Source organism: Perca flavescens, chromosome 23 (assembly GCF_004354835.1).
Source record: "Perca flavescens isolate YP-PL-M2 chromosome 23, PFLA_1.0, whole genome shotgun sequence".
Lineage (NCBI taxonomy): Eukaryota > Metazoa > Chordata > Actinopteri > Perciformes > Percidae > Perca > Perca flavescens.
Genome location: NC_041353.1, coordinates 10,637,396 through 10,663,652, shown reverse-complemented (window position 1 = coordinate 10,663,652; position 26,257 = coordinate 10,637,396). Strand labels below are relative to the sequence as shown.

The following is a 26,257-nucleotide window of genomic DNA, read 5'->3' as shown; positions in this document are numbered from 1 at the left end:
AACCAGGTGGACGTATTCCTAGAAAGAGCCAGAACCCATTTGGCTTCAAGGTCATAAGAATGTCTGTCGTAGGGGAAATCAACGCAGAAGAAATGTAAAGGACAAGGACCGAGAGAGTGGGGAAGTCATCTGGCATGTCACACATGCAAATGCAAAATCAGTGCAGGACAAGCAAACATCGTAATCAAACAAAAATCAAGCAGAGCTCATGTCCCTCTTTACAACCCACCATCTCTCCTAGCAAGGTTATCATGATACACAATCAGACAAAGTGTTTGTCTTGGCTACAGCTTAATTATTTTGTCATCCTGGCCCCCCCCACCACCTTCCTTCTGTCTCTTTTTTTTATACCTCTCTGTCTACGCCATTTGAAGATTGAGTGTCTGTATCATGTGCCCTTGCACTTGCAGTTGGTCGACTTTAATTGCATGCTTATTCCCCAGCGCTGCTTTTGTTTTGCTCTGAAGACATCTTGCTTGGCTTGATCATCTTCTAATGACCGCAGATAGACACACTCACTGCTCCGGTTAAAGAAAGATAAATAAATCAAAAAACAACGGCCCACTTGACATAAGGCTCAGTATGCTGGAATGACTGCCTCCAGGGACTGTGTGTGTGTGTGTGTGTGTGTGTGTGTGTGTGTGTGTGTGTGTGTGTGTGTGTGTGTGTGTGTGTGTGTGTGTGTGTGTGTGTGTGTGTGTGTGTGTGTGTGTGTGTGTGTGTGTGTGTGTGTGTGTGTGTGTGTGTGTGTGTGTGTGTGTGTGTGTGTGAGATCTGTGAACAATGCTTGGTTCGTACTCTCAGCCGTCTGGTTTTCCATACCAGCTGAGCAGGGTGGCGCCCATGAGGACGGTGGCACAGGTGTAGGTTAATGTGTGCACGTATCACCCTGATTACATATGCACCCACATGTCCTGTTTCCATGGTAACACCACGCCCCCCTTCAGTTCGCGTGTGCATATCACCATCCCTGTCAGGTGCAGGTTAGTCTTTTTATTTGCTTTTTTCTGTTTTATTGTAAAAAACGTCGCAACATCTGCTCTTCAAAGGTACTATATAAATAACTTATGCACTTACATTCTAATAGTATGTTGTCAACGGGCTGACAGACCTGCTCCCACCCCCCAAACTAACACACACATGTCGAAGTGGATCAATTTAAAAAGTGTAACAAGTTACCACCACGATAGCCTTAGGTCATTTCCAAGCCCTTGACTGTTGCGTGTGTGTCTGTGTCCTGAGTATGTGTATGTGTGGCAGCATAAGGGGGGTCATATTAGCCGTGTAAGCCAGGGGTTGAGTAGCCCTGCCGCCTGCCTGCCGCCTCTGTGATGGGAGAACATCTGTTGGCTGTGATATGAAGCTTTGGAGTATCTCTTTCTCTCTCCTTCTCCCTCTCTCCTTCGCTAGCTCTCCCGTTCCTGTTATGAATTCCCCAGCTGTTCAGCTCCCTCCCTTCACCTAAAAACCCTGTCCCGCGCCACCTGTGCAGTTTTAATGCATAATTTATCTGCTAAGTAACCACATCCGAGAGACTCATCCCTCCATCCCTCTCCCACTCATTCCCTCTTTCCCCTCAGTGTTTGGCTTGGGATGTTAAGTGGACACCTATTTTCTAATATTCTTGTTTAAGCAGATTAGGATTGATTGGGTTCCAGTGGTGGACAGTGTATCCAAGAGTTGAAATCTAGTCAGTGTAACCTCAGCTTGAACCTGGATCTTAGCACTGTATCTCCTTTTTTTTTTTTTTTTTTGTATTTGGCTCAAATACTGTCGTTTTGTCTGAATTCACTGTAAACTGAAATGGCTCCTGCAATTACAACAAACTTGAAAATCTATTGAATTTTTGTTTTGTTTTCAAGTATTAAAGAATTACAGAATCATATTCTCTCACTTCTCACCTCCAGATTTTTCAGAATGTCTTTGGAATCTTAACTGGCAGCAAACCTAGAAACCATAAAACCCATGTTTTGACCTCTCCATTGGCAAGCAGTCAAATATAGGATTGATTTACGGATTTGATCGGAATTGATCACACATGGCACGTTTGCCTGTGCTGAAGTTTTTTTTTGTGTATAATTATAATTTTTTCTTGCTGCTTCATACAGTTGATTGCAAAAAGCTATTTTAATACTCTATATGTTCATACAGATAATTTGTTGTTTGACAAGAAGGCAAAAAAAAGAACCGCCTTTGGAATTCTTTGCATGCTCGATGTGTTAAAGCAGTTGCCTCCCCAAACATGATATACTGGCTCTGCGTGATTTCAGTTTTTACAGCTTGTCAAATAGCCCTGTGTGCAGCCGACATTTTATGTCACTGTGTCCAATGTGTGGCCTTGCAGGCCCATAAGCAGTCGCGCTGTACTAGCCCACTGTAGCAGGAACGATGTTGCAACCACATCGTAGCTCAACCTGGATTCTTCCCAAGGCCACGACTATGCCTCTGTGCACATACGTGTGTTTGTGTGTACTAACACAGTCTTTGTTTTATGATGCAAGGCTGCCATGCTTTATGTCTGAATATGAGGAGAGCAGGGAAGGAACGATAAAGAAGCTTGCATACCGACAAAGTCCCCTCCTCCCACTACCATGGCTGCCCCTCTCTTATCTCACCACGACAAGGCGAGCGATCAGGGTTAATGTACCAACAACCCCTCTTAACCTTGGAGGCGGGCCTCTTGGAGCCAGGTGATTGCATTGGGTTAATGTCTTTTCTCTTTACTATACAAGAACGATTGGGCCACCCTGACATCTGTCACTCAACCCACTGTCCAATCAAGATCAATAAAGTCAAAAGGTCTGTTGTGTCACATACGTTGTGATCACTGTACCTCAAATGAACTCTAAAACGTCCATAAATCAAAGTGGGGGACCCTGGTATGCCGCCTGTCAGTTAGTCAGGCAGTGTAGTACCTTTATCGGCTCTGAGAACTTACCCAACGCCAACCTCTCATCACAGTTGTTGGCAGTGAGTCATAGTGGTTTGAAAAGGATGCACTTATCAGCGAAGAGGACGAAAGGTTTTCTTTTCACCATTTTGATGTATATTTTTATTGAAATGGCCACATAGACAATATTCCTATTCCTTTTTCGCAGACTGCACCACATAAAATCACATTTTGTAAACAAAAATGACACTACCTGTATTTAGTAATACAAATATTTATCAGCCATTAACCTTTCATGATCAAGAGCAACGTAAGCAGCTGTGATATGGCAGATTGCCCCTCAGTTGTTGATCCTTCTCTCTTTTAATGGCTTAGTCAATACAGACATCGAGCAACAGGAAATCCAGGGTTGTCCACCTTTCTGCCACACCAACTCTGTCCCACTCATCATCGTGACTCCAATGCAGATTTCTAATGAGCGCTTTCTTACTTTGTATGCCAATTAAATTCTTTTCTAGAGCTAATGACAGGGATAATGTATGTACATATCATGGAAGGGACATCCTAAAAACTAACAAAGAACATAAATGCAGAGTTATTTAAAAAAATTAAAGCGCTGAGAGTGTTTTACTACATTTAGTAACCGAGGGATTAGATTTACAGCAAAAAGTTCAGGCAGTGTTTAACTTTTCATTTAAATATGCAGCCTTTACAGACTTCCCTTTGATACCGTCTCACCCAGATAGCATCTAAACAGAATACAATCAATCATAGGTACATATGGTCCTCTCTATTCTTATGTGTATTGTTACGCCTTTTGAAGTGAGCTTTTAAAGGGAAAAAAAAGGCTACAAGTGAACGTGCCCTGGATGGAATTAATTAACCATTCTCTCTAAAAGGGATTCATCAGGGATATAATAGGGGCTAAATTGATTCACAAAGTGCACTCTTATGACTAACATGCTCCTACAATTGTTCTCTAAGTGGGATTGGGTAATGAATTAACAATGGAACTATGTAAGAAGGGAGCCCACCCTATATTATCTTGCTCACATTACTCTATACTTCTGCTACTGTGCGACAGCTGCATTGTTTCAGAACTACACAAGTTTGTCCCGGGTTGCGAGGGCTGACCAACCTTGTCCACTGACGTGTGGTTGAATCTGTGGGCAGCGACGTGCATACTGCAGCTGTCGAGTTCTGTATATATGCGAGTGCAGGAGTGAACAGAAGACAGGTTAATGAGGAATTGTTGGACTGTTTGGGCTGTGTTTAGCGTAGTGCTCATAATGTTCTTTTTGAGGAGCGCTCTCTTCTGAGTGTGTCGGATTAATCACAAAAGGGGTGTAAGATGTTCCTAATTTAATAGGAGAGTGATTCTATTTTTCTCAAATAGTAGAAAACTTTTTTAGAGATTCAGTTCAAAACAACTGAGATTTGAGTGTTGGAGATATGACTATTGTAAATGTTTCACTTAACAGTTATAAGTTTAAACCATTTGTGTCTTTTTATCATATAATGTGGGCACTTGCTTCATAAGAAAGTGCATAGTGTGTACTTTCGAGAGCAGTGGCGATTTTTGTATCCATAGACCATACACACACACACACACACACACACACACACACACACACACACACACACATTACTTGAATTGACACACTGCCACCTTAAATCAGTGTTCAAACCAGCCCTCACCCCCTTGTTCTGGCACTGTGTGTGTTCAGTCATCCATCTGTCTGTGTATTCACCCACCTGTGCTTGTATGTGTAAATCCACTGTACAAATGTAGCACAGTTGCTTAGTCGTTCTAGGCTGCCGCGCTCTTCATCAAATTAGAGATATTCGGAAAAAACGGCACTTAGCTAATCAGCCGCCGACTGATCAAGGTGCTACTCTTTTTCAATCTGTAAAGTTCCGGTGTTCCAGGCTGGGAAAGTAAGACTCGCCAACAGGGAATTGATATAACGATTTGGCAATAACCAGGTATTTCTCCTTCAGGGCGCTAGGCATTGTGCATCCAGGTTTCACTTGTATAGGAGACCAATTTGTCTATTTAAGGTTACAGTGGCTGGTGTCTCAGAAAGTCATAAATTCTATAAACGGAAAATATTTGTCAATTGTGAACTACTCATTTTTTTTACTGTAGCGTTGTTGAAAAAAGAAGAACCGGATGAAAAAGCCGTAGGATTACCGAGGTGTAGCAAGAAAAGGGAAGCCAGGAAATAGCCGAGGAAGAGAATAAAAGGTAGAGAAGAAAACAGATTTGTAAAATGGAAATGGGAACAGGCTTAATCCTTACCACACATGCTTGAACACTTCTTTCATGTGGCAACATAGCTCCATCATCATATTACCCCACTGGACCCACTCGGTGTATGTGTGTTTTGTCATTCAGGGCTAGTGAAGGTTAGCCTAACCTGCAATCTCTCTCAGCTTGGCCTCCATTATTAGGACTTGTTGTCCTTTCAGCCTTTTTCCCATCTTTCTATCGCTGTCTTTTCTCTCTCTCTCTCTCTCTCTCTCTCTCTCTCTCTCTCTCTCTCTCTCTCTCTCTCTCTCTCTCTCTCTCTCTCTCACACACATTGTCTCTGGCAGCTTGGTGGCTCTAGCGTCTGGCTGCAGTTGCAGAGCAGCAGCAGAAGCAGCAGTCACATACCTGCATTCAAGTGGAACAAACGGGATGGTTGGCTGCTCACGGAAGGTCACCAGCCCTGGGCACAGCGTGTGTGTGTGTTTGTGTGTGCGCTCGTGCGTGTATCCGTGCATGTATTTGCGCTTTAAAAAGAGATGAAGCTCTACAGTGTTTCTAAGGGTGTAAAATAATTTAATTTGGCTATGTCGATGTTAAAGAAGAGATAGTTTAACTTTTTTTTTTTTTAACATGCAGTTTTTGTGAAATGTGTTTGTGTGAGTGATAGCTTCTGCTCAGCGATTACCATTCGATATCGTAAATACTCACCAGAGCTACAACTACTTCAAATGTTGTTTTTTTTTCTCCCAGGCCTCCTTTTGTGCAACTTGGGGTAACCAAAACTTTTTCTTAAACATTTCATTGAAACATTTTCAGCTCAATTTGGGACTCTTATGGCGTGCTAAGTTAAAAGCTTCCCAAATGGTCTGCAGACATGAACGGTAACAAGCTGTGCTGCTGCTGCTTCTGCAGAAGAAGTTGGAGCACTGTGTAGCTTGGTTTCACTTTTTGAGTCTTGAGTTCCCCGCCCATCTTTACTCCCTATCTGCTCCTGTACATCTCCTGTACTCCGCTTCTCCAGCGTTTCATCTGCAGGGAGTTGATTAGCTCGCTTTCATCCTGACCATCTTGTGTTGGTGCACGTGCTTAATACAATTACTGTACTTGAAGCTGTATACAAGCACCTCTTATGGCGTGCCTATGCAGGAGCCGTTTCATTCTATTATCATCGTTTTTTATGTTTCTATTTTGTTCACTCCACGCTACATAACGGCTCACGTTTCTCTCTCTCCCAAAACGCTACCCAAAGCAGACGGAAGCTACTACTGCTGCTGCTCTGCGTGCCACTCACGCTACGCCTCCGCGTTAGCCCCAACTCAAACATACAGCTATAAAGAGAGTAGAAGAAGCAGCGGGATGTCATTTTCAGTGGGAAAATACAATGACGCAATGTCAGATGTGACAGCAGTTTGTTTCGTCTTATTGACTTTGTATGTACTTGTGCAACCTCTAAATTTCAATCAAGCGGTCTAGTTATCTCTTCAGCACACGTAGTGCTTCATAGAGTACTTTCAACTGGGAACAAATGGGTTTTTCTATCGGTCTTTGTACCCGTCTCTCGTCACTGTGACAGCCACACTCAACACAAAGCCAGAGGTCAACAGGAAGCCTTGTGGCTGCGCTTGGTGTCCAATCCCGGCATAAGCCCACCCACTTGCTACCACGCTAAAGGTGTCGCAGTGATGGCCACCAGTCTAATGAAAGGTGACACTCTAATCTTTGTCTTCCCTAATTGGTGCTGCAGGTTTGATTAAAAGCCAAGCCATGTCAGCTCAGTTGCAATGTGGGAAGCATGTTTATATTCCAGCATTTGTGACTGTGCATATAGTGTGTGCATATGGCTGCATATAAGTGTGCTCATAATGCACGTGCCTGTCTAAGGCCGTACAATCTTGGGGTTTACGGAGCGTGGCTGCGTTTTCGGTCTTGATTAACCTTGCTCGCACCTCAATCCCAAGAATTTCTACCTGCTTTTTTTCCTCCCTCCTTCACTTCTTTTCCCCTTCACTTCTTCCGCTCTTTTCTTCTTTTATCTTTGCAGCTTTTGTGGGATGAACAACTGAATATAATTAGGTAATATGACCCTGTCTTTTGTTGTTAAGGGGTAAGCAGGGCAGCAGCCCTCGGTTCTTCTCTCACTTGTTTCATGGGTAACAGTTTGAAGCATTTCTTCAATGGTAATGACTATTGTTGTTGTTTTTTTCCCTCCAAATCTCAGTCACCAATTTCTGTTGCGTGCACAGAGAAACACACGCGCGCACGCGCATACACGCACACACACTTCACTCCTGTAAGACTCTTGCCACTCTACATCAATAAGGTAAAAGGATAATCTTAGCATGCTGAGGAGCCAGCATATAAAAAAAAAAAAAAAGCCTTGGGTATGATTAACAAAGTCTTAACACTACCGTCGCTCTGCAGATGAGCTAAGGCAGAGTAAAAAAAAAAAAATGACAACATTAAAACTAGCTAATCTAATTAGCTTAATTATACCATGCAGTTAAATAATTAGCCAGAACCTAATTGGCTAATATCACTGCACTGTTAGAAAAAAAGAGTCTGCCTCTTTTCCCTCTCTTTCTATAACCTTTAAAAGTAAACACTTCCCAAATGGCCTGCAGACATGAACGGTAACAAGCTGTGCTGCTGCTGCTTCTGCAGAAGAAGTTAGAGCACTGTGTAGCTTGGTTGCACTTTTTGACTTTTGAGTTCCCCGCCCATCTTTACTCCCTGTCTGCTCCTGTACATCTCCTGTACTCCCCTTCTCCAGCGTTTCATCTGCAGGGAGTTGATTAGCTCGCTTTCATCCTGACCATCTTGTGTTGGTGCACGTGCTTAATACAATTACTGTACTTGAAGCTGTATACAAGCACCCTGTATTTAGTCTTGCCAACCACCGACTCTTTCTGCTGCGTCCCTTGCTCTTTGTAAACACACGAACACACACACACATCGTCAGACATCCATGCAGTTTGGTATGTGGCCCAAAGCAAAGCATTTCTCCCTAATGAGCCTCCTGCTCTCTGTTTCTCCTGCGGAGCCGAAAGAGAAGTAATCTTGGTGCAGCTTTGTAACGTCGTGGTGGTTTCAGAAAGCTGTGGCAGAAACAAGATTGTACCATATGCTGTCCGCATCATGGGTTTGAATTTGGCCCAATAAAATGAGTAACAAAAATGTTACCATGCCTGGTATGTCAGCATGATATTAGGGTCTCTTTTATTATTGTGGTGCTCTCACCAGAATATAGAAAGAGACCGTGATATCGGTCACCAAATCAGTGTGTGAATCACTGTTATGTCTCAAGTGGGTGGGAAAAGATTCAGTGACTGGACATATCAAGGACACTCCCATCTTCCCAATATTAGACCTTCATGTTCTGTTTCATACAATCTGTTTTTTTTTTTTTTTTGTTCTCTCAATTTATAGAATAGAATAATCTAAAGTACTTAAGCATCGTGTTTGTATTGCAGAAGTCTGGTATTTGTTGCAGTCACTGACCTGGATGTGTCCCCCTTGTAGATCTGGGCCAATTATGAGGAGAAACCAGTCGAGGAGGTTGTACATGTAACGGAAGAGAAGGAACGAGTGGCCAACTACAGAGCAGTATATGTCACCGAAATCTGCGACACACTGCACTTCTACACCCAGGACGTAGAGACAGGTACATTGAGATTTTTTTTTTTGTGTGTGCATGAATGCGTGAATGACGGACTCAGATGGACAAAATTCGACACCGAACAATCAAAATGATCAAATGTTGAAATTGTTTCGTGAACATGTTGTATTACGCCATTCTACAATGACTATTTCATCATCCTATGGAATCCTACCCAAAATACCACCATCAACATCTCTCCACACAGAGGTGCGAGCAAGGGCTCTCTCCCTTTTTATTCCCTTTTAACACCAAAGCTGACTTTATGAATGACAATTATCTCTACCACTCTGACATTCCCCTCATCCCTTGCTGCAGTATTCAGTAGAGACAAAATAAAGGACGTCCTACTTGTTATTACTACTGAATGACAGGAATAAATCACGCCATCCCCTCTTGTCACCAGTGACAGGGGGAGGTAAGGAGGGAAAAGTTCGGAGATGGGAAAACTAACAATCCTTAGTATTCCTGCATGGCTGCTCCCTCTGACAAGTCTCTCTCTCTCTCTCTCTCTCTCTCTCTCTCTCTCTCTCTCTCTCTCTCTCTCTCCCCTCTCCCTCTCCCTCTGTGTGTGTGTGTGTGTGTGTGTGTGTGTGTCTCTGTGTTGTACATAATACCTCCCTTCATTCTGTTGTGTTCTGGGTGACGGCCCGTCTTTTAGGTAGTATACTTAACGAGCCATCCTCTGCAATATCAAAATCAAGGTGTGTGTATATGTATACTGTACATATGCATCCGTGTGTAATTACAAGTGCATACACACATCAGTTTATCAGTAAGTTTTCCAAGGTAGCAACGGTAACTAAGGGCAGACAGAGCTCACTCTTTGGCTGCAATTCACTAAGCAACGCATTTGCTATTATTGCCACCACAGTCAGTATTTTAAGGTCCACGTAATGAGAGACTGGTGGAATAACCAAAAAGCACATGTCCCCGCCCCTTTCTGAATCATCATTATGATCTTTGAAAGAGTATTAGGATTTGAAGCAACCTGTTTTTCTTGACACCTTGGGTTTTGTGACTTAATGATTGTCACAATTACACCAAAACCTGACTCACAAACTAGCTGGAACCGATCTAAAGCCTCCATGCCAATGCCCTAGCCCTTCATCGTCTGCCAGTTTGTGTGTAGGAGCAGTACAGGATGTAGAGGTCTTCCTCTCAAAGCTGGCCCCCCCACATCTTACTTCACTGGCAGTCAACTGTCAGAGGCCATGAAATTGACTCCTTAGTTTGCCTAACTGCCGTAATTAATTAATTTGCCTCCATTTACTGCCAATTTGAGCCTAATCATCGCTTACACCATAATCCAATCACTATGAGTGCTGATAGCATTTGGCCCTTATTTGTTCTTTTGAATGCCCCACCTACCTTTCTTTCCTCCAGTTGTTAAGTGTGCACAATTTTTAATCTTTGTGGCATGAGCTGCAGATTCAAATATAAAGCCTTTATACCTCCTCTGGCTACTTCAGCTACTCTCCCCTGCAAGTCAGGAGCGATGTTGAGGTTATAGGCAAGGTTTTATCACTGAACAAAATCATGTGTCACCGGGAAGAGACTTAAATGTACAGCACATGGCACATGTTAACCTAAGGCCTTCAGCATCACTTACTGTCGTCAGTAAAAAAAAAAGAAAAAGAAATGTACAGGCAAAATGTGTTTTTTCCTATTTTATGGAATATCTAAGGGAGTTGGAGTTTAGGGGCTTTTGGCATACATGCAGTGACTAAACTTCACACGAAAGAGCAAACCAAAGTGTTTTTATTGATTCCTAAGCATATTTTTCATATATTCTTTATATCTATAAGGAACCTAGAGAAACCGCAAGATGCAAATTATTTACAACTTTTTCTCAGTTGCAACATAAGTGTTGCATTTAAAGATTCTACACAAACTGCATTTTTTATATTGCTGTTCTCAGTGTATTTTGACAGGAGAGCTGTGATATATTTAATCTTTTCCATATAAAGGCATGATTTTAGATGATCCAGCAATGCTGGGGCTTTATTTATTTATTTATTTTTCCCTTTAATTGGCCCGTGTTCTTCCACCAAGAGGCTTTAGTTAAAAAAAATTCAAAAGTGTTATTCTCAGCAGGAGGCAAAACCTGACCAGTCCTCACCCCTGCCTCCTTCTCCTCATCTCCCTCTATATCACGTTGTTTGCCCCTCCCCGCCTTCCTCCGTCTCTTTTTCTCCCTTGCTCTCTTTCATTTTCACTGACGCTTCCTCAAAGCTACATTAAGTCATACCAACCCCTTGAAGAGCACATCAAAGTGTTAGGGCCTGTAAAATCATACAAGCTGAGTGCTTTGCAATATCATTACATGTTCCACCGCCCCCCCGCCCCCCTCTTCCCTTTTCCTCAATTTCTGAAGTGAAGGAATTTATATACTCTGATAAGCTTGGAAGCAGAGTCGGAATTTCATAAACACGCTTTTGATTGCAACTGATGACAACATACCACTTCACATAAATGATAGAGCCAATTAACCTCTTACTAATCATGTCTGTCAAGTACAGCCCGACCAATATATTGGCGGGCTGATATTAAGCATTTTCCAAACTATCGGTATCGGCATTTTTAATGGCCGATAAATGATTATTAAAAAAATTAAATTGAAATGGACGAAACACCCTTCAACCATGTTATGAGTGTTGGCGTTGCATAGTTTGTCCACCAGAGGGCACTCTACAGCGTCCCTGTTGGCAACCCTAGTCTTTAACCCTTTAAGTTACGTATCTTAAGTTTGTATTATTATACATTTTATCTATCAGAACGTTAATATATTTTGTTGTTCCTCTGTTCTGTTGTGACAATAAAACAAAAGTTTATTTCTAAACTGCATTATTATATTATTTTAGTGAGGACTCATAAATAACTACAAATAACTAATGTTAGGAAAATCTGTTTACGTTTTGTTACGTGATTTTTTTATATATATATATATATATATATATATATATATATATATATATATATATATATATATATATATATATATATATATATATATATATATATATATATATATATATATATATGCCAATATATCGGATTTTTAAATCATCAAATATTTGTATCGATATCGGCCTTAAAAATCTTTGTCGGTCGGGCTCTACTGTTGAGTAATTGATTCAGAACAAAACCAAATGGGATATATAATATTAGCATTCAAATACAACCAACAAGTTACCACAGAGTTAAATCAACACCTTCATGATGCATCTTATCAAAAATCAACCTTGTTAGACCCACGTTATGCTACGAGTTGGATTGTTCGCTACCACAACACCTAGGCATTATTGCCTGTCCTGTTATGAAATTACCGCCTATTCAGTCAGTGTTTTTGGCAACCACTACCAGCACTCAATTTGCAAGTTGGAGCAAAAACTTTAATTGAGTACTCCTTGACCATCCTTGAGGTGTAGCACACTTCTGACATGGAGTGCAAGCCTAACTGGCTCTCCCCTGGTCTCGCCTGATGTTCACTTTGGAAGCCAAGAACAAGCCTCAGTGAAAGTACCTTGAACGAGAGAATAAAACCATGTCGCCATTGATGATAGTTGCGAACCCAATAACCACAGCTTTTATGGTTGGTGTAAAGCTATTCGTGAAAAATAGCTGCATTTATAAAAACAAAAATGATTCAAAATACAGCTGCGACTGGCACAGAAAGTCATTTTTCTGTCTGCAGTTAAGCTCCCATTTCAATGAGATAAAATGAACTTTATTGATTCGACGTAGGAAAATTAAAGTGTCACAGACGAGAGAAGAGAACAAAAAGCAGTGAAATATTCCAGGTAGCAGAATAATACTAGCAATAAGGAGCAGGAGGTTAAAACTTTTATAATATGAAAAGATAAATAAGTATGCTACCCCAGTAAGAACGGGGTATGGTAGATTGGGTCAGCAGAGGCAGATGGCAGCAGATAATAGCAGTCCAGTAGGGCAAGATACCAGATGTTGTAAAAGCATACACTAAGTGGACAGTACATCTGTTACTGAGCAATAAAGAAGACAAAGGCAAAACAAAAAACAGTAGGGTTACAGCCATTAATATGTAAATGCTGTATCCAAACTATTAAGCTGGTGGGAGTGTGGCTATCTTCTATGCCTGGATGTGTTTATGTCTTTATTTATTGTTGTCTGTTAAGAGCAGTGGTGATTGAAGTCTCCACAGCTGATGCACTTAAATGAACAAACGTAGGCCCTTGAAATAATCTTTATGCTGTTATCGTCTAAGTGATTCTCATATTTTGTGGAGAAAGTGCAGTTTATAATATCTTTTGTTCCCCGGGGGTCCTAAGCGCTCCGTACCCCTTTTACCATTTTAATTATTCACATTTAATTACTCTTAAGTGCTGCTTTTGTATATATGGGTATCTTTACACAAGCTCGATAAGTGATTAATTTCACGTTAGGAATGTTTTTTTTCCTAGTCACTGAGAAGCTTGAGGGATTGCGCTTTTTAATCCTCAGTTTATTTTAAGGGTCTTTATCTGTGGCAGTATGCGTTTATCTCTCATTGTCTCACTTTCCTCCCCGCAAACATTGTATCTTCTTCGTACTGCTTTTTCTCTTTTCTCTCCCTCTTTTCCTTGTGTGTGTGCTTTCTCTCCGGAGGCTATATGTAATTACTGTCAGAGGGGGACCTGCATAGATCTGTGTGACCTTGCACACTAAAAGACAAAGGCCACTCCAGGCACAGGGGGGAGTAAGTGACTCTATGCTGTTCATGGTTGTTGCTTTGCCACTATGCTGGAGAATCCACATAATTAAAAAACAAAACAAACAAAAAACTTGCTAAATATAGCCCTGAAGTCATTATGGGTGCTACAATGGCTGCAACCTGAGCATGGGATGATCTGCCACTTTAATCAAAGACATAAAGTACAGGAGTATTAGTTTCCCCTAAGAACTCTTGATCAGTGCCCCAATTCCATAGTGCATACGAATTATGGAAGGTTTTGAATAGAGCTAGAGGGATACATTGGATGCTTAGTGCATATATGTAATCCCCAGCATGTTTGTTCCATTTTTGTAACCATGCTTGTTATCACCTGTTTTTGTTGTATAACACACCTGATTCCTGTGTATGAGTTAGACACACACACACATGTTAGATTCTGCCTGCATGGACTGTCCTGGCCTACAGACTGTATCACTGGACAACATTCCTACAGGGTTTTCTTTGCCTAGCTAGCAGCCTCCTACCGATTTGGACCTCACTTACTGTAGTTGTCACCTCCGAGGGGCTGGATTGCGAGGCCCGGGCCCCAACCGACAAACTCACACATTTTCTGCCCATCTCAAGCCTCAGCTGCAGCGCAGTTGGCGGTACATCCTGTCTGGTGCTTGTTTCCTGGCACCCATACAGACTCATAATGAGTAGAGTCGTTCCCCCCCAACCAGGTGCCACTCCGTCCACATTATTCACACTTCTACCTTTTACACACAGCAGCTGTTCATCACCTAATGATGCTGGACCGAGCTACTGATGGAGCAAGGCAGGCAGGGAGCTGTTCTCTCTCTGGCTACACTTCAAACCAGGGCCTTTTCTGTCTTTTGAAATTGAATTTGATTACTTTGAAATGTAATGTTTCAATCTTCATTTTTCATGGGCTCGTTTTCTTTACTGCCAATTGAGAATTGTTATATTGGCTCAGGCTTGTTAACTTGTTCTCTCTTTGTGTTGGTCCCCTCTTTAATGTATGCTTTCCCACACATCATCTTCGGCCAGTATGGCCTCCCTACAGTGATTCACACAGTACCTCGGCATCAGCATGTTTCTTGTCAAGTCCAAGTCTATATTAAGTAGAGGCAAGTTGCCACAGTAACACTGGTATTCACAGTGTCTATTTCAATAAGAGGACATGAGAATTACTGTAGCATTTCATATTGATCAGGCTGAGTGGCCCGCTAATTGGATGTCATGTCAAGGCAGCCAAGTGATGATTACTTTATACAATAGAGCTTAATAAAAAAACAAGGGTGCACATTTAGAAATGTTAATCTCATCGCTGCCTGCAGTATTTGCTTTTTTTTTTTTCATTCTGAATGAAATATCTTCCTGTGGCAAGTCAGTCATGGGTTGAGATAATTAACTCCTACACCAGAGCATTATGAAACGACTTTTTTTTTTTTTCCAAAAGCATTTGAGGAAGTCATTTTTCTTTATCATGCGAGTTCTTTGTTGAACAGTCTAATTAAAACAATAAAGTAAAGGAGTTAATTGTGAAATGAAAAAATGAACTCCAATTTCAGGCTACAGACAAAAGAAATGCAACAAAGTGCTAAATGTGACCATTGTATTAATGATTATGTTAAATAGTTTAATGGTCCTATCAAGTTAGGAGAGAATGGCTGCATTTGCTATAGTGGCCCTCAATGTACACGCAGTCATCGTAAAGCTAAAGCGGCTTGTCTGTAACACCGTTTTAGTTTTAAAGAGCCTGAACAAATTGTGTTTGCCGTCTAAATAATTAAAGCACACTGTGCATTCAAAAGTACTTAACACAGTTTGTGGCCCATGTATGTGTCTTTTAATTCTTGTGTTTCATTCAGTTGATGGGTGTACAAGGCCTTGTTGCGGAGCTATTCATATACCTACAGTGGATAAAGTACCAAAGCAGGGGAATGGAAGTTGCAGTAGATGCAGCAGCCGATGCTGCTGTTTTTCACTTTCCCTGCTCCCTGCCATTGCAGCAGATGCAATATTTAGAGGTCAGACCCTGCCCAAATGATCCTCCCCCCCCCCCTCCCCTCCCAAGGCATTCATTGTTAAATCAGATATGCAACTTAGCTTCTAAAATGTCAGCTCACCTGTCTGTTTGAGGCGGGGTGCTTTTGGTTTTCTTCATCTTCACTATCCAAGCGAGCATGATTTGCACTAATGTCAACTTCTAGGTCTATTACCTGCTGAATGGCTGAATTACACTTTTCGCAGTGGTGAGCCACTTACAGGTCCAAATGAGGTTCTCTTCAAAATTGGCTAGGCTCGCACTCCCCAGTCCTCTTTCCCAAATGTTGCACAGAGCCATCCTATGAATATATTTGGACTCCTCACAATCAAAACAGGACTGTCGTCAACGAGGCTCGACCAGTGGCAGAGAGGGGAGCAGGAGAGACTGATGCAAAAAGAGAGCCACAGATGCCGTCTCTGTTTAGATTTTCAGTGATGGTTTTTCCAATTACAGAAACAGTAATTTGCTGTAAAAGGCTCCAGACTGCCGGGAAGGGTAGAATGGAATAGGGTAATTGGTGGTGGTAGTGGGGGATGGGGGTATCGCATGAGATATAATCCATATCACTCCAGTGGGAGTGGAGCAGCATTAGTCAAGCAAGGGAGATCATTTGTTTTTTATAGTGGCCTCCCTCAACACTCAGCAGATGCTGACACCGCTTTAAACATCAGTCATAAAGGGGAGTGAATGGCCTTTCTCTTGTCTTAGCTCCCTTTTTGTCACACTGTGTCTTTAGAAAGTGTACAAATATCCTCGGGTGAGCACCGGCTCATTGTTGACCAACCACAGAGGGCATTCGACTCATAACAGCCGTGTGTGTGTTTGCTTGCACACGCAAATGCAGGCCTCCAGAGTCCGTACATACTGTACAGAACCTGTGTTTGGTTTTTTTTGTCAGTGCGGCCCTTTACCGTTTTTGAAGTGTTGCTTGCATGTCCTGAAACGCAGCCATTCCCCTACCCCAGAGGATAAAGCCCCTCCAAACCTCATGCATATTTAACACTTCAAACTAACAGGTGAGCTAAAGCACAAAGCTCTGTTCAGCGGCTGTGATGGTAGATGATGCACCATCCGTGCGTCCACACAGACTTTGACCAGTCAGCCCGTGCGCACAACAGCAGCTTTGCAGTGTTTCTAAGATGAGCAGGAAAGTTGATGCAAAAAATATTTGCGTGTCAGCATTAGTTTTTACTGTGTCTCGATCCTCTAAATGTTGTCTTCCCTTTTCCCAAATTATAGTCCATTATAGCCAGGTTTATGCTTTTGGGTCCTACAGTCATTTTGTTTTCTCCCGCAGGTGTCCTTTTCATAGATGCACTCCACTTTGACTCCTAATTCTTTCAACCAGGAAATGAGAATGCTTTCATAAGCAACCATTGCTCTCTTGGCCTCTGCCTCTGTCATATTGTGATTATTTACCCTTCTGTGGTTTAATGGCTTTGGTAAACAGCTTAATAGAATTCAGTATTGCCTTGGGATGTGTAGCGAAAGGGCACATGATTCACTGTTTTCATTGGCTTCTTGGCCTCCCTCCCCCCCCCCCTTGTCTCTGCTAATACACCGTGTGCCACAATATAATCAAATGCGATCATAACCAACCTGTAAAACTGTTGTAATTCTCTGTCACCCTCTCTCTCTTTCTCTCTCTCTTCCTTCTCCATTGTTTTCTTGTATAATGCATTTTTTTTTAAGCCTAATCGCTCTCTCACTCTGCACTGGGCATTCACAATGTAATTATATATGATTTACAAACAGCTGGAGCCATAATGGTGTATAAACAAATTACAGAACGAGGGTGAAAAAAACAACCGAGGAATAAAGAGATGAAGACATAGAGAAATTGGCCAGCATCAGGCACAGTCAGTGGTTTGGCTGTTTTGTGGATCATCGCTTTGGCTCTCCCTTCAACACAAAATGAGCACTCACGCTCTACATAGTTTACCCCTTCTGCACGCAGATATTTAGTTGTCTTTATGCCAACGTTAAATAGGAATCTGGCTCTGTAATGCAGAGTGTCCTCCTAGCAGCACTTTCTTCCTAATCAAACTGCTCACATTCATTCAGAATTTCACTGGGATGCCGCACTTGCATAAGAGTTTGCTCAATTGACCCCCAAGGGCCTAGATTTTCTCTCTGTGCTCGCCTGCAGCATATAAAGCTCATTTCAGTCTCCTTCCACGATTGCTGTCAGAGTAGTGTCTTTTATTATGCTCATCTATGTGTGATTCCACATGCCTGCGCTTTCTGTATATTTCTTTGTGTTGTGATATATTTACTAGGGATGCACCGAATACAGATTTTTGGGGTTCGGACGAATACAGAATCCACTGGTTAAGATTCTGCCGAATACTGAATCCTACTCCCATCCTCAGTCCATTAACACAGTAAACACATTAATGAAGTAAACGTCCACAGCCTCTAAAATAGTTAAATGTAACAACTTAATGTTGAATTCACACGCTCTTTTCACATCGTAGGAAAGCACATCGCTATCGCCAGATGAGTGACAATTTTGTTGGGCAAATTTTTGCTCAGCGGTGTACGTTGAAGGCATGTTGGGTGGGTGAAATTAGAAAGCTAACGAGCAGTAGCCGGCCGTTTGGTCGCTCCCCTCCCGCTATAGGGAGACTCATTTGCTGAGAGAACAGCTGACCGCCCGGGAGAGGCACTGTCTGGTTGACACAAGTTTTTAGCTGCAACTGTCCTTCCTTTTGCCGTACCTGAAGTTGCTGCATTTTGGCTGCGGTCTGTAGATTTCTTCATGCACAACTCGTATTCTTTCGGATGTTTCCGACGCAAATGTTTTAACAGCGGCAATGTTGTGTATTGTTTAGGGTCCTTGCCACCACGAGACAAATCGGCATTGCAAATTGAACATGTAGCTGGACTTGAATCGCCTTCTTATGACTGAAAGTACTGCCAAACACTTTTCCAATTTCACTTTCTCACAGCCTACTGCATTGAATGGTCCACCTACGTAAACACCTTCCAGTAATCAATGGCGGCGTCATTGTAAGCATAGGGTTCAGTGTGAAAAAATTCTAAGGTTCGGCAGAAACCCAACCCTGTTAAAAAGCCCAATATTCAGCTGAATCCAAACCCGAATCCTGGATTCGACGTCCCTAATATTTACACAAATTATTTTCTGACCATGCCTCTTCAGACTAACACTTACCTGGACTTAAACCTGAACACATGATTGATGTGTTCCTGATAAATTCATAACGCCGGTACACTTTTGTCCAAGAAGCCTGCACAGCAATTTGGATCTCCAAATCCCAACAGAGAGTATGATAAACACACCTTGCAAATGTGAAAGAAAGGTGTGTGAATTAAAAGCTGTCAGTTTACTACTCTGAGGATATTGCTTGAGACGAGGAATGGCTAAAGATGTCATTGTGTTGCAACAGAGGTATTCGGTAAATAAGGATGTATTATATTTAACTCCAATAAAAAAAAAAAAAAAAACTGAATTAGACGTAACAAAAAGAGCTCTGAACATTTGTAACACATGCTGCACTAAACATCAGTGCACCAGTGAAAATGAAGGCATCAGACTCCAGAAACTCCCATCAGTGTCATACAGTAGATGTGTATTTGGGTTAAACATTCGTCTTAGCTAACCACGGTGTGCTAACCAGTGTGGATGTCTGTACATGTCAGTGTCTTCTTGCAAGAGGATATGCAACACATTTTGGGTTCTTGTACAATACTTGTTAGTAAAATCAAGAAGCCTTATTTATAGACAAAAGGTCGAAATCACTTCCTTCAGAGATTCTTCAAGTGGTTCAAAGCGTGACATCGGAGCGTCATAAAATCGCAGCACTGCTGCAGCACTTTGCCATGGTGCAAGTAGGAGAAAGAAGCCTGATTAAGAGCAGCAACATGACTGCATTGTAAGTTTTATTCAAAGCTTCTAGCATGGTGGCGTTGAGTATTTCAGCAGCCTATCTGATTTGACAGCAAGGAATTGTCGAGCATAGTTCTGACAAGCAGAGATTTGGCAGTCATTCCAGATCATCCTCATTCATTTTTCCCCGTTTAATGCATCAAATATTAGAGCTAAACCTATATGCAGTAGCTCACGTCTGCTGTACCATTTACAGGAATAACGCATTTTTAATTAGGTTGGGCTAAGAGGATCTATCCATTAAGGCTTAGTGTGTGAATATATATATAGCAGGTAGAACCCTCTTAAAGCACATGTCATTCATTCGGTTCTCTCCGGACCCAAAGTGGAACGTGTCCCAGCAACGGAAATAAATATATAATTCGGTGTGTAAATATACACACATTAATGCACACTAGTACACTCTGAGGAGGAAGGAAGGCACACACAAACTTTTTTTAATTAGATTAATAAATCAAGGAGGTGGCTGGCTGTGACGGCTGTAGCCCAATGCTATTCCAGTAAGTCTGCACCAAGCCGCTGGAGCATAATGATGTAACCACACCATCTCTGTGTTTGTGCGTATGAGACAAGGCGTTGGCGAAGCAATTCATCTGACATGCTTTCCAAAAACTGCTTTCTATACAAAAGTGTGTGTGTGTGTGTGTGTGTGTGTGTGTGTGTGTGTGTGTGTGTGTGTGTGTGTGTGTGTGTGTGTGTGTGTGTGTGTGTGTGTGTGTGTGTGTGTGTGTGTGTGTGTGTGTGTGTGTTCATATTCCCTCACTGCATTCATCAGCATTTGGTGTAGCAGCGGGTGGCCAATGAGGTGTTTGGACACCCTCCTGCCCTGACCCCCTCCACAATCAAACTGAGCTCCCAGCTTTTCCTTCACACTCTGAATCCCTTCGTATCCCTCGCTGGTGTTCTTCCATTAAGTTTGACATGCTAATGAAGGTTTCATGTCCACCGTTGGTTGGCAGCTGCTTGGCTGTCTCAGCTGACATAAACAGCATCGTTATTTATATTTTTTCCAATAGCAGGAATAATATTGGGTGTTAATGACAATCAGCCGTAAAGGAACAAAGAATGATATGTATTTAGAGGTCCACTGGCTGCCTCCAAGCTGTTTGTTTGATAGTACAGTAATATGCATAGGAAGCAGAACGTATTCATTTTACTTACACACACACACACACACACACACACACTTATGTGCACAAGAAACCAGGTTAGTTGGAGCAATCATGTTAAGACAGGAAATCTGAGAATGTGTTTACCTGAGCTGCAATAACCTGGTTACTGTAAATCCCAAGTTTACATACAGATGGTCAGTAATCACGTTTCTCATCTGATTTGTTTTTATCCAAGGCTGGCATATTCAAATTGTATTAGTGAAACATGAAGCAGCAGCTTGAAGAGGTTTTTTTTTCTGCTCAGGGCATTGGGACTGATAGCACAGTGAGAGGACAGACTCGGCAGTGTGAAAGCACTATTACTATTTGCCTATACTTGATTTTGCAAATATTCTATTCTTAAGCTGTGGAAACCAAAGTTTTTAGACTTTTTAGACTCATCTTAGTAGTTTAGTTATTTTTCGGGCGGATGTTTATGTGTAGCTGATATTTTACAAAAGAAAAGGGCATGAAAACCAGTATGGTAATAACTTATTAATCTACTGTCTTAATGTCTATATTTTAAATATATTTATTCACATCCAGATATAAATAAATAACTATATGTTGAAAGTGACCCATTTCTTCCATTTCTGGGCCCATTCCACTGGGAAAATGTCTTTTTTATTTATTTATTTTTTCATCACAAATATGTCCCTTTCTATATCCATCCAGTGTTAAAGTCTGGTAGGTTCCATGTATACCAGTTTTTAGTTATTGCCTTTTTGAAGACGATTTTGAAGGACTCACAGCTAAGGCTAAACAGCTTTTTTTCACTCCTCATTGCAGCAACAGGGATTATTTCCCCAATCTCTAGTCTTTGTCAACCAGAAGATGCAAAACATATTTGCAACATGTCAAAATCCTGTAAGAAACCATGTTGTATATTGCCAAGAAACTGTTTCTCCAGAAGAAATCTAGCTGTGTTAACTGGGCTTCTCAAAATCCTTTAGCCTGATTTAGAAAATCTGGATTCTTGTGTACCCAGAAAGCTGACACTAGACAGTGAGTGTCATTTTAATTCAGTTTTACTGTTCGTGTTCTAAGACTAGACTATGTGTCTGATACGATTTTATTTTTGCCTCCATATACCCTCCCATTGTATGAATTTGTGTGGTTAAAAATGCTCAATTACTGACAACCCTGGCTTCCCACAAAACCTCCTCCAGGTGGCAGATCAGTGAAAATTGCCTCTAAAAATACCACATCAAATTTCATGTGGGTCATTCTCCTAAACTAGCTGCTGTAACTGCTTCCGCACGCTTCATTCCCCCCCCACACACACACACACACACACACTAATAGACATGTGTGCGTAAACATACTGTGCCATACACAAACAAATAGACTATACATATTACACAAACACCAGGAAGTGACTCTCTTGGAGATGCACAGACTTAATGGCGCCATAATCAACTGATGGCTGCAAATCATGCTGCCACTTAACCGCAGTCAGTGAATCCATAGAGCACTGACTCACTATCTGATTTATCCAACTCCCACCATATCGACAGCCACATTCGTGCCTTGGATCCACTACAATAGGTTTGCTGTGCATGATATAATGGCTTGATAGGCTGTAAAGGCCCATTGGAAGAGCTGGCTCACTTTACTCAACGCTATATGTTCCCAGGGTCAAACCAGTGTTAGCTGCACTGTGCTAATGGCTAACAGCTATTTTTCCTCAGTCTCTGAAGGGCAGTTTGGGTTAACTTGGGTTTTAAGCTGATAGGTTGTAGCATACCTTTTAGGGATGAAGTATTTAAGAGAAACCATCCTTAAACAATATTGGGTTTTCTGCTTATCCTAAGATAAAACATTTTAAAATATATTTTTGAGTTTGTATGAGGAGCTGTGTGCTCTACCAAGACAAATTTGTATTATTTGCTTATTCACATTAATCAAGGTTTGATGTACCTTCCCTAAGGTAGTGATGCAGTTTAACAGGATCCGAGGTGTTTTATAACAAACCACGCTGCAGCATGCAATTAAGTAATTCATCTTACTTTTTCATAACAAAAGGCAGAAACATGATTACAAGAAGTGCTCTCATTCAGTTACAAACAGCATGAACAACCCACAGAAAACACTCCTCACTGTGTTTGTGCATATACAGTAAGAACACAGCCATACTTTGTAAAATTGCATCAGACTTTATTTAATTTATACTGATGTACTTATTTAGCTCTGCAGGGGTGTGCTTATTTTCTGCTGTTGCCTCAGGCCCGCTCTCTTTCAATCCCTCCCAGTCAAGCCGACACTCAAACCAAAGCAACATGCTTGCACCTCTGTAGTTGAATGAATTAAATGGAATTTTAGACCCATTTTACACAATCGCCTACAATATTCAACTTATTTTATATGGGAAGTGGAAACTCATATTTGAAATGTGGTAAAATCGTAATAGAGGCAAAACGGGAAACGCATCAATGTCAAAGGAAAATGAAAACAGCCCATAGTGATGAAATGAAATGCAACTTAAAGAAATAAACAAAAACTCTCATCGCACTGTAACTGTAAATTACAACTGTTTTTTTTCCTCCATCTCCCCTCATGTCTTTGTCAGGGGGCCAGTTGGAGAGTCTGATGGAGACCATGAGAGCAGAGATCGCCGCCCAGCCACCAGTGGAAGGATCCTACGCTCCACGCCGAGGGGACATCTGCATTGCCAAGTTTGCTGATGGCGAATGGTAAGCAAACATTTTGATAGGTGTGATCATATTTACGAGTCTTACACTGATCTGAACCCATCAGCGAGATGCTGAGGCTCTACTGAATCCTGAACCCCTTTACCTACAGTAACCAATATCAAGCAGCTTCTCTTGTGACAACTAGCAGTTACTTTGCAAGCCGGCAATTTAGGATGACCTGAAACAAAATCTAGCATGATTTACAGTTTTGATAAGCTACATTTACATTAAGCGTACATGTTTGTGTGATTTTTTTTTTTTTTTTTTTTTTCTCTCAAGAATACCTGACAATTCATTTTTACCTTGTCTTTATTTAAGCCTGTGAGGAGTTTACTGCAGACACCCACAGGGTGTAATTAGCTCACTGCCTCCGCTTTGGCCTTTCAGAATCAGCAGTCGCTTGACAGTAACACACACACACACACACACACGCATACCTCTTTCTCTAGTCTCCTCACCGGATGTTGGAAGTTTACAGATGGTCATGGGGACAGATAAAAGTCACAGTGATCGAGGGAGGGAGAGAGAGAGAGCGTCCATGTCAAGAAGGTGACGACAAAAAGAAAAAACACAAAACTGATTAAAAAACCAAATGTTCACTCAACACAGGTGCTCTTCCTTCCTTCCCTCCATCTTCCTCTTCTGGTATTTAAGGAGAAAAGCAAGTTATTCCTCTGTCCCCCACCGCCAATGCAAATCAATGAGCCTTTCTAACAGACCATCTGTTGTAAGCCTTCACATTCTTCAGTCTTGTATAAAAAAAAGTCGGTCTTCTTGTTACTTTCACCAACAAAACAGTAATCCTGCTCAAAGTGACCAACTTTTTTTTTTTTACCAGTCATATGTTATTCTGCAAGCTAATTATGTTCGTGTTTGCATTGTTCTGTGTCCATATCTTAGTTTTCTGTGATGCATTTGGAATGTCGGTTTGTTTCATTAGGGGGCTAATTAGAAACTCGTCACCTTTCAAGTCCTCTTAGAACACCACAGAGTCAGATAAATAGGAAAAAAAAAAAACTGTTCATCTTTAACGCACACTTTGCCTCTCACGCTTCCTCTTTTGCCATTTGCGCTTATTGTTCGTTTTAACTTTGTTCTCTTATCTCTTTCTTTGCCCACATGTGGCCGTAATCATTTAGCTTTACCCTGCTGCTGTCCTTGGTGCTCAGCCATCTTGTGTGCCCTACGCTCGTCTGATGGTCAGATGAAGAGACACTTCCTGTACTGAGTCTGAGGAAAACGTGCTCCTCTGTAGCTTCTATATGCAGTCATTATTTGGCTCTTACTCAGAGACCTTTTCCTTTTTTAATTTGTCACTGATCTGTATGTCCTTGTAATATCAAGGTTATTTTCATTCAATTCAGCTTGCCAAATGTGTTCGAAAAAATCAGACCTCACGAAGTAAAACTGCTGGGTTTAAATGCACTAAAGTTATTTGCTACAAGTCGAAAATAGGTCTAAATTTCTGTCCTTTATTGCAAAGAGGCCTCTGTGCAATTTTCACAGCCCTTCCATGTCCTGATAGATCCCCTCTGTCCCCTCTCACTCCCCCGGTCTGCTCATCCTCTCCTGCTCCTCTCCCCCGATCACAACAGACAGATCCTCCAACACCTTTTCCCCAGGGAAATAAGCACAGAATCATTTACTCATCTCCTTTTCCTCTTGTGCCCTCTGTCTTCATCTTTGCTCTATTATCTCTCTCTCTCTCTCTCTCTCTCCTTCACTCTGTCTGTCTCTCTCTCAATTATTCTTTTGCTGCTGCAGGTACAGAGCCAAAGTGGAGAAAGTTGAGTCACCGGCAAAAGTTCACGTCTTCTACATCGACTATGGCAATGTGAGTAACTGTGACCATGAATTTGACGGTGTTATGGGAGTTTTGAATGTTGCATAGTCATCACTAAAACATAGTCCTTATTTGGAGCTCCAAATTTGCTATGGCCAAACCCACAGCCAGAGGGAATCTAGCATCTGAAGATTTCTTTCTATTTAGATACCAGTTGTTTTGCTTTTCTTCGCATTCAAAGCAGCCTAACAGCCTTTATGTATCCTTTCAGCTGGAGTTTCTAGGACAAATATGATGCAGCCTTGTTTGTTTTCCCTTTATTGTTCATGACTAAAGCAAAGAGCACTACTGAGTGTATCATTTGTATTCCTTTTAATGACAATGACAAAAGCAGAACTCCCCCACTCTCTGGATCTCTTTTTTTATTTTTTTTATTCTGTGATGACGAAGGCACTACATCCTTGTGAGTGTGTAATTGTATGCGGTTCTACCCATGTGCGTACACATGCTTGCATCACCAAGTGGCTCATGCAGCCAACTCCCGGCCTCCGGGAGATTTCCCATGATGCAGTAGAGCGGCACAGTGTGTGACTGACCTCAGAGTGGGGGACAGCTCGAGGTTTGGCTGGCAGACGCGATGCTTCCTGGCATGTTGCTGAAAGTGTGATTCTCCGAGGCCGACCTGGTGCACACAAAAAATGGAGCTGATATCTACCTTATTCTCTGTAGTTTTGTGTCATTGAACGTTGAGTCACCGTGGCCTTGATTTCATGTCTCTGTGTCATGAGCTATTAGTTGGTAATATTGCCAACCGTCTCGGGTATAGGTCAGTCCCTGAATTATTATGTGATCATTAACAAACACAGCAGAGCACTTTTGTCTTTCATTTTTAAGGCCCACATTTACAGTGCTGTCAAAATCTAACATGGCGTTGATAAATCTTAACATCCTTATCCATAATAAACGTTCAAGGCATTCTCTGTCTAGACTGTGCAGTCCAATGAACACATTAACCTAAGATATGGGCGTCATTAAATTAACTCTCCACTTCTAACGGCTGTATTTGTCTGACTTTTCACCAGCCTGTTCTCCCTTTAGGTAGCCTGCGGTCATCAGTGATTGGTCATTGCTTACATTGGCTTATACCTGCCTGATGAACCAACTTTAGCACTTCT

The 26,257-nt window shown here is 41.7% G+C and overlaps 1 protein-coding gene across 1 annotated transcript in view; it reads left to right on the top strand.

Annotated features, from left to right (window-relative positions):
* snd1 (staphylococcal nuclease and tudor domain containing 1) overlaps positions 1–26,257 on the top strand; it is a 179,150-nt gene that overhangs the window by 129,183 nt on the left and 23,710 nt on the right. The window contains exons 18-20 of the mRNA XM_028570226.1: positions 8,664–8,805; positions 23,176–23,299; positions 25,064–25,133. Coding sequence (XP_028426027.1) covers positions 8,664–8,805; positions 23,176–23,299; positions 25,064–25,133 — 336 coding nt within the window. The remainder of the gene's footprint in view (positions 1–8,663; positions 8,806–23,175; positions 23,300–25,063; positions 25,134–26,257) is intronic.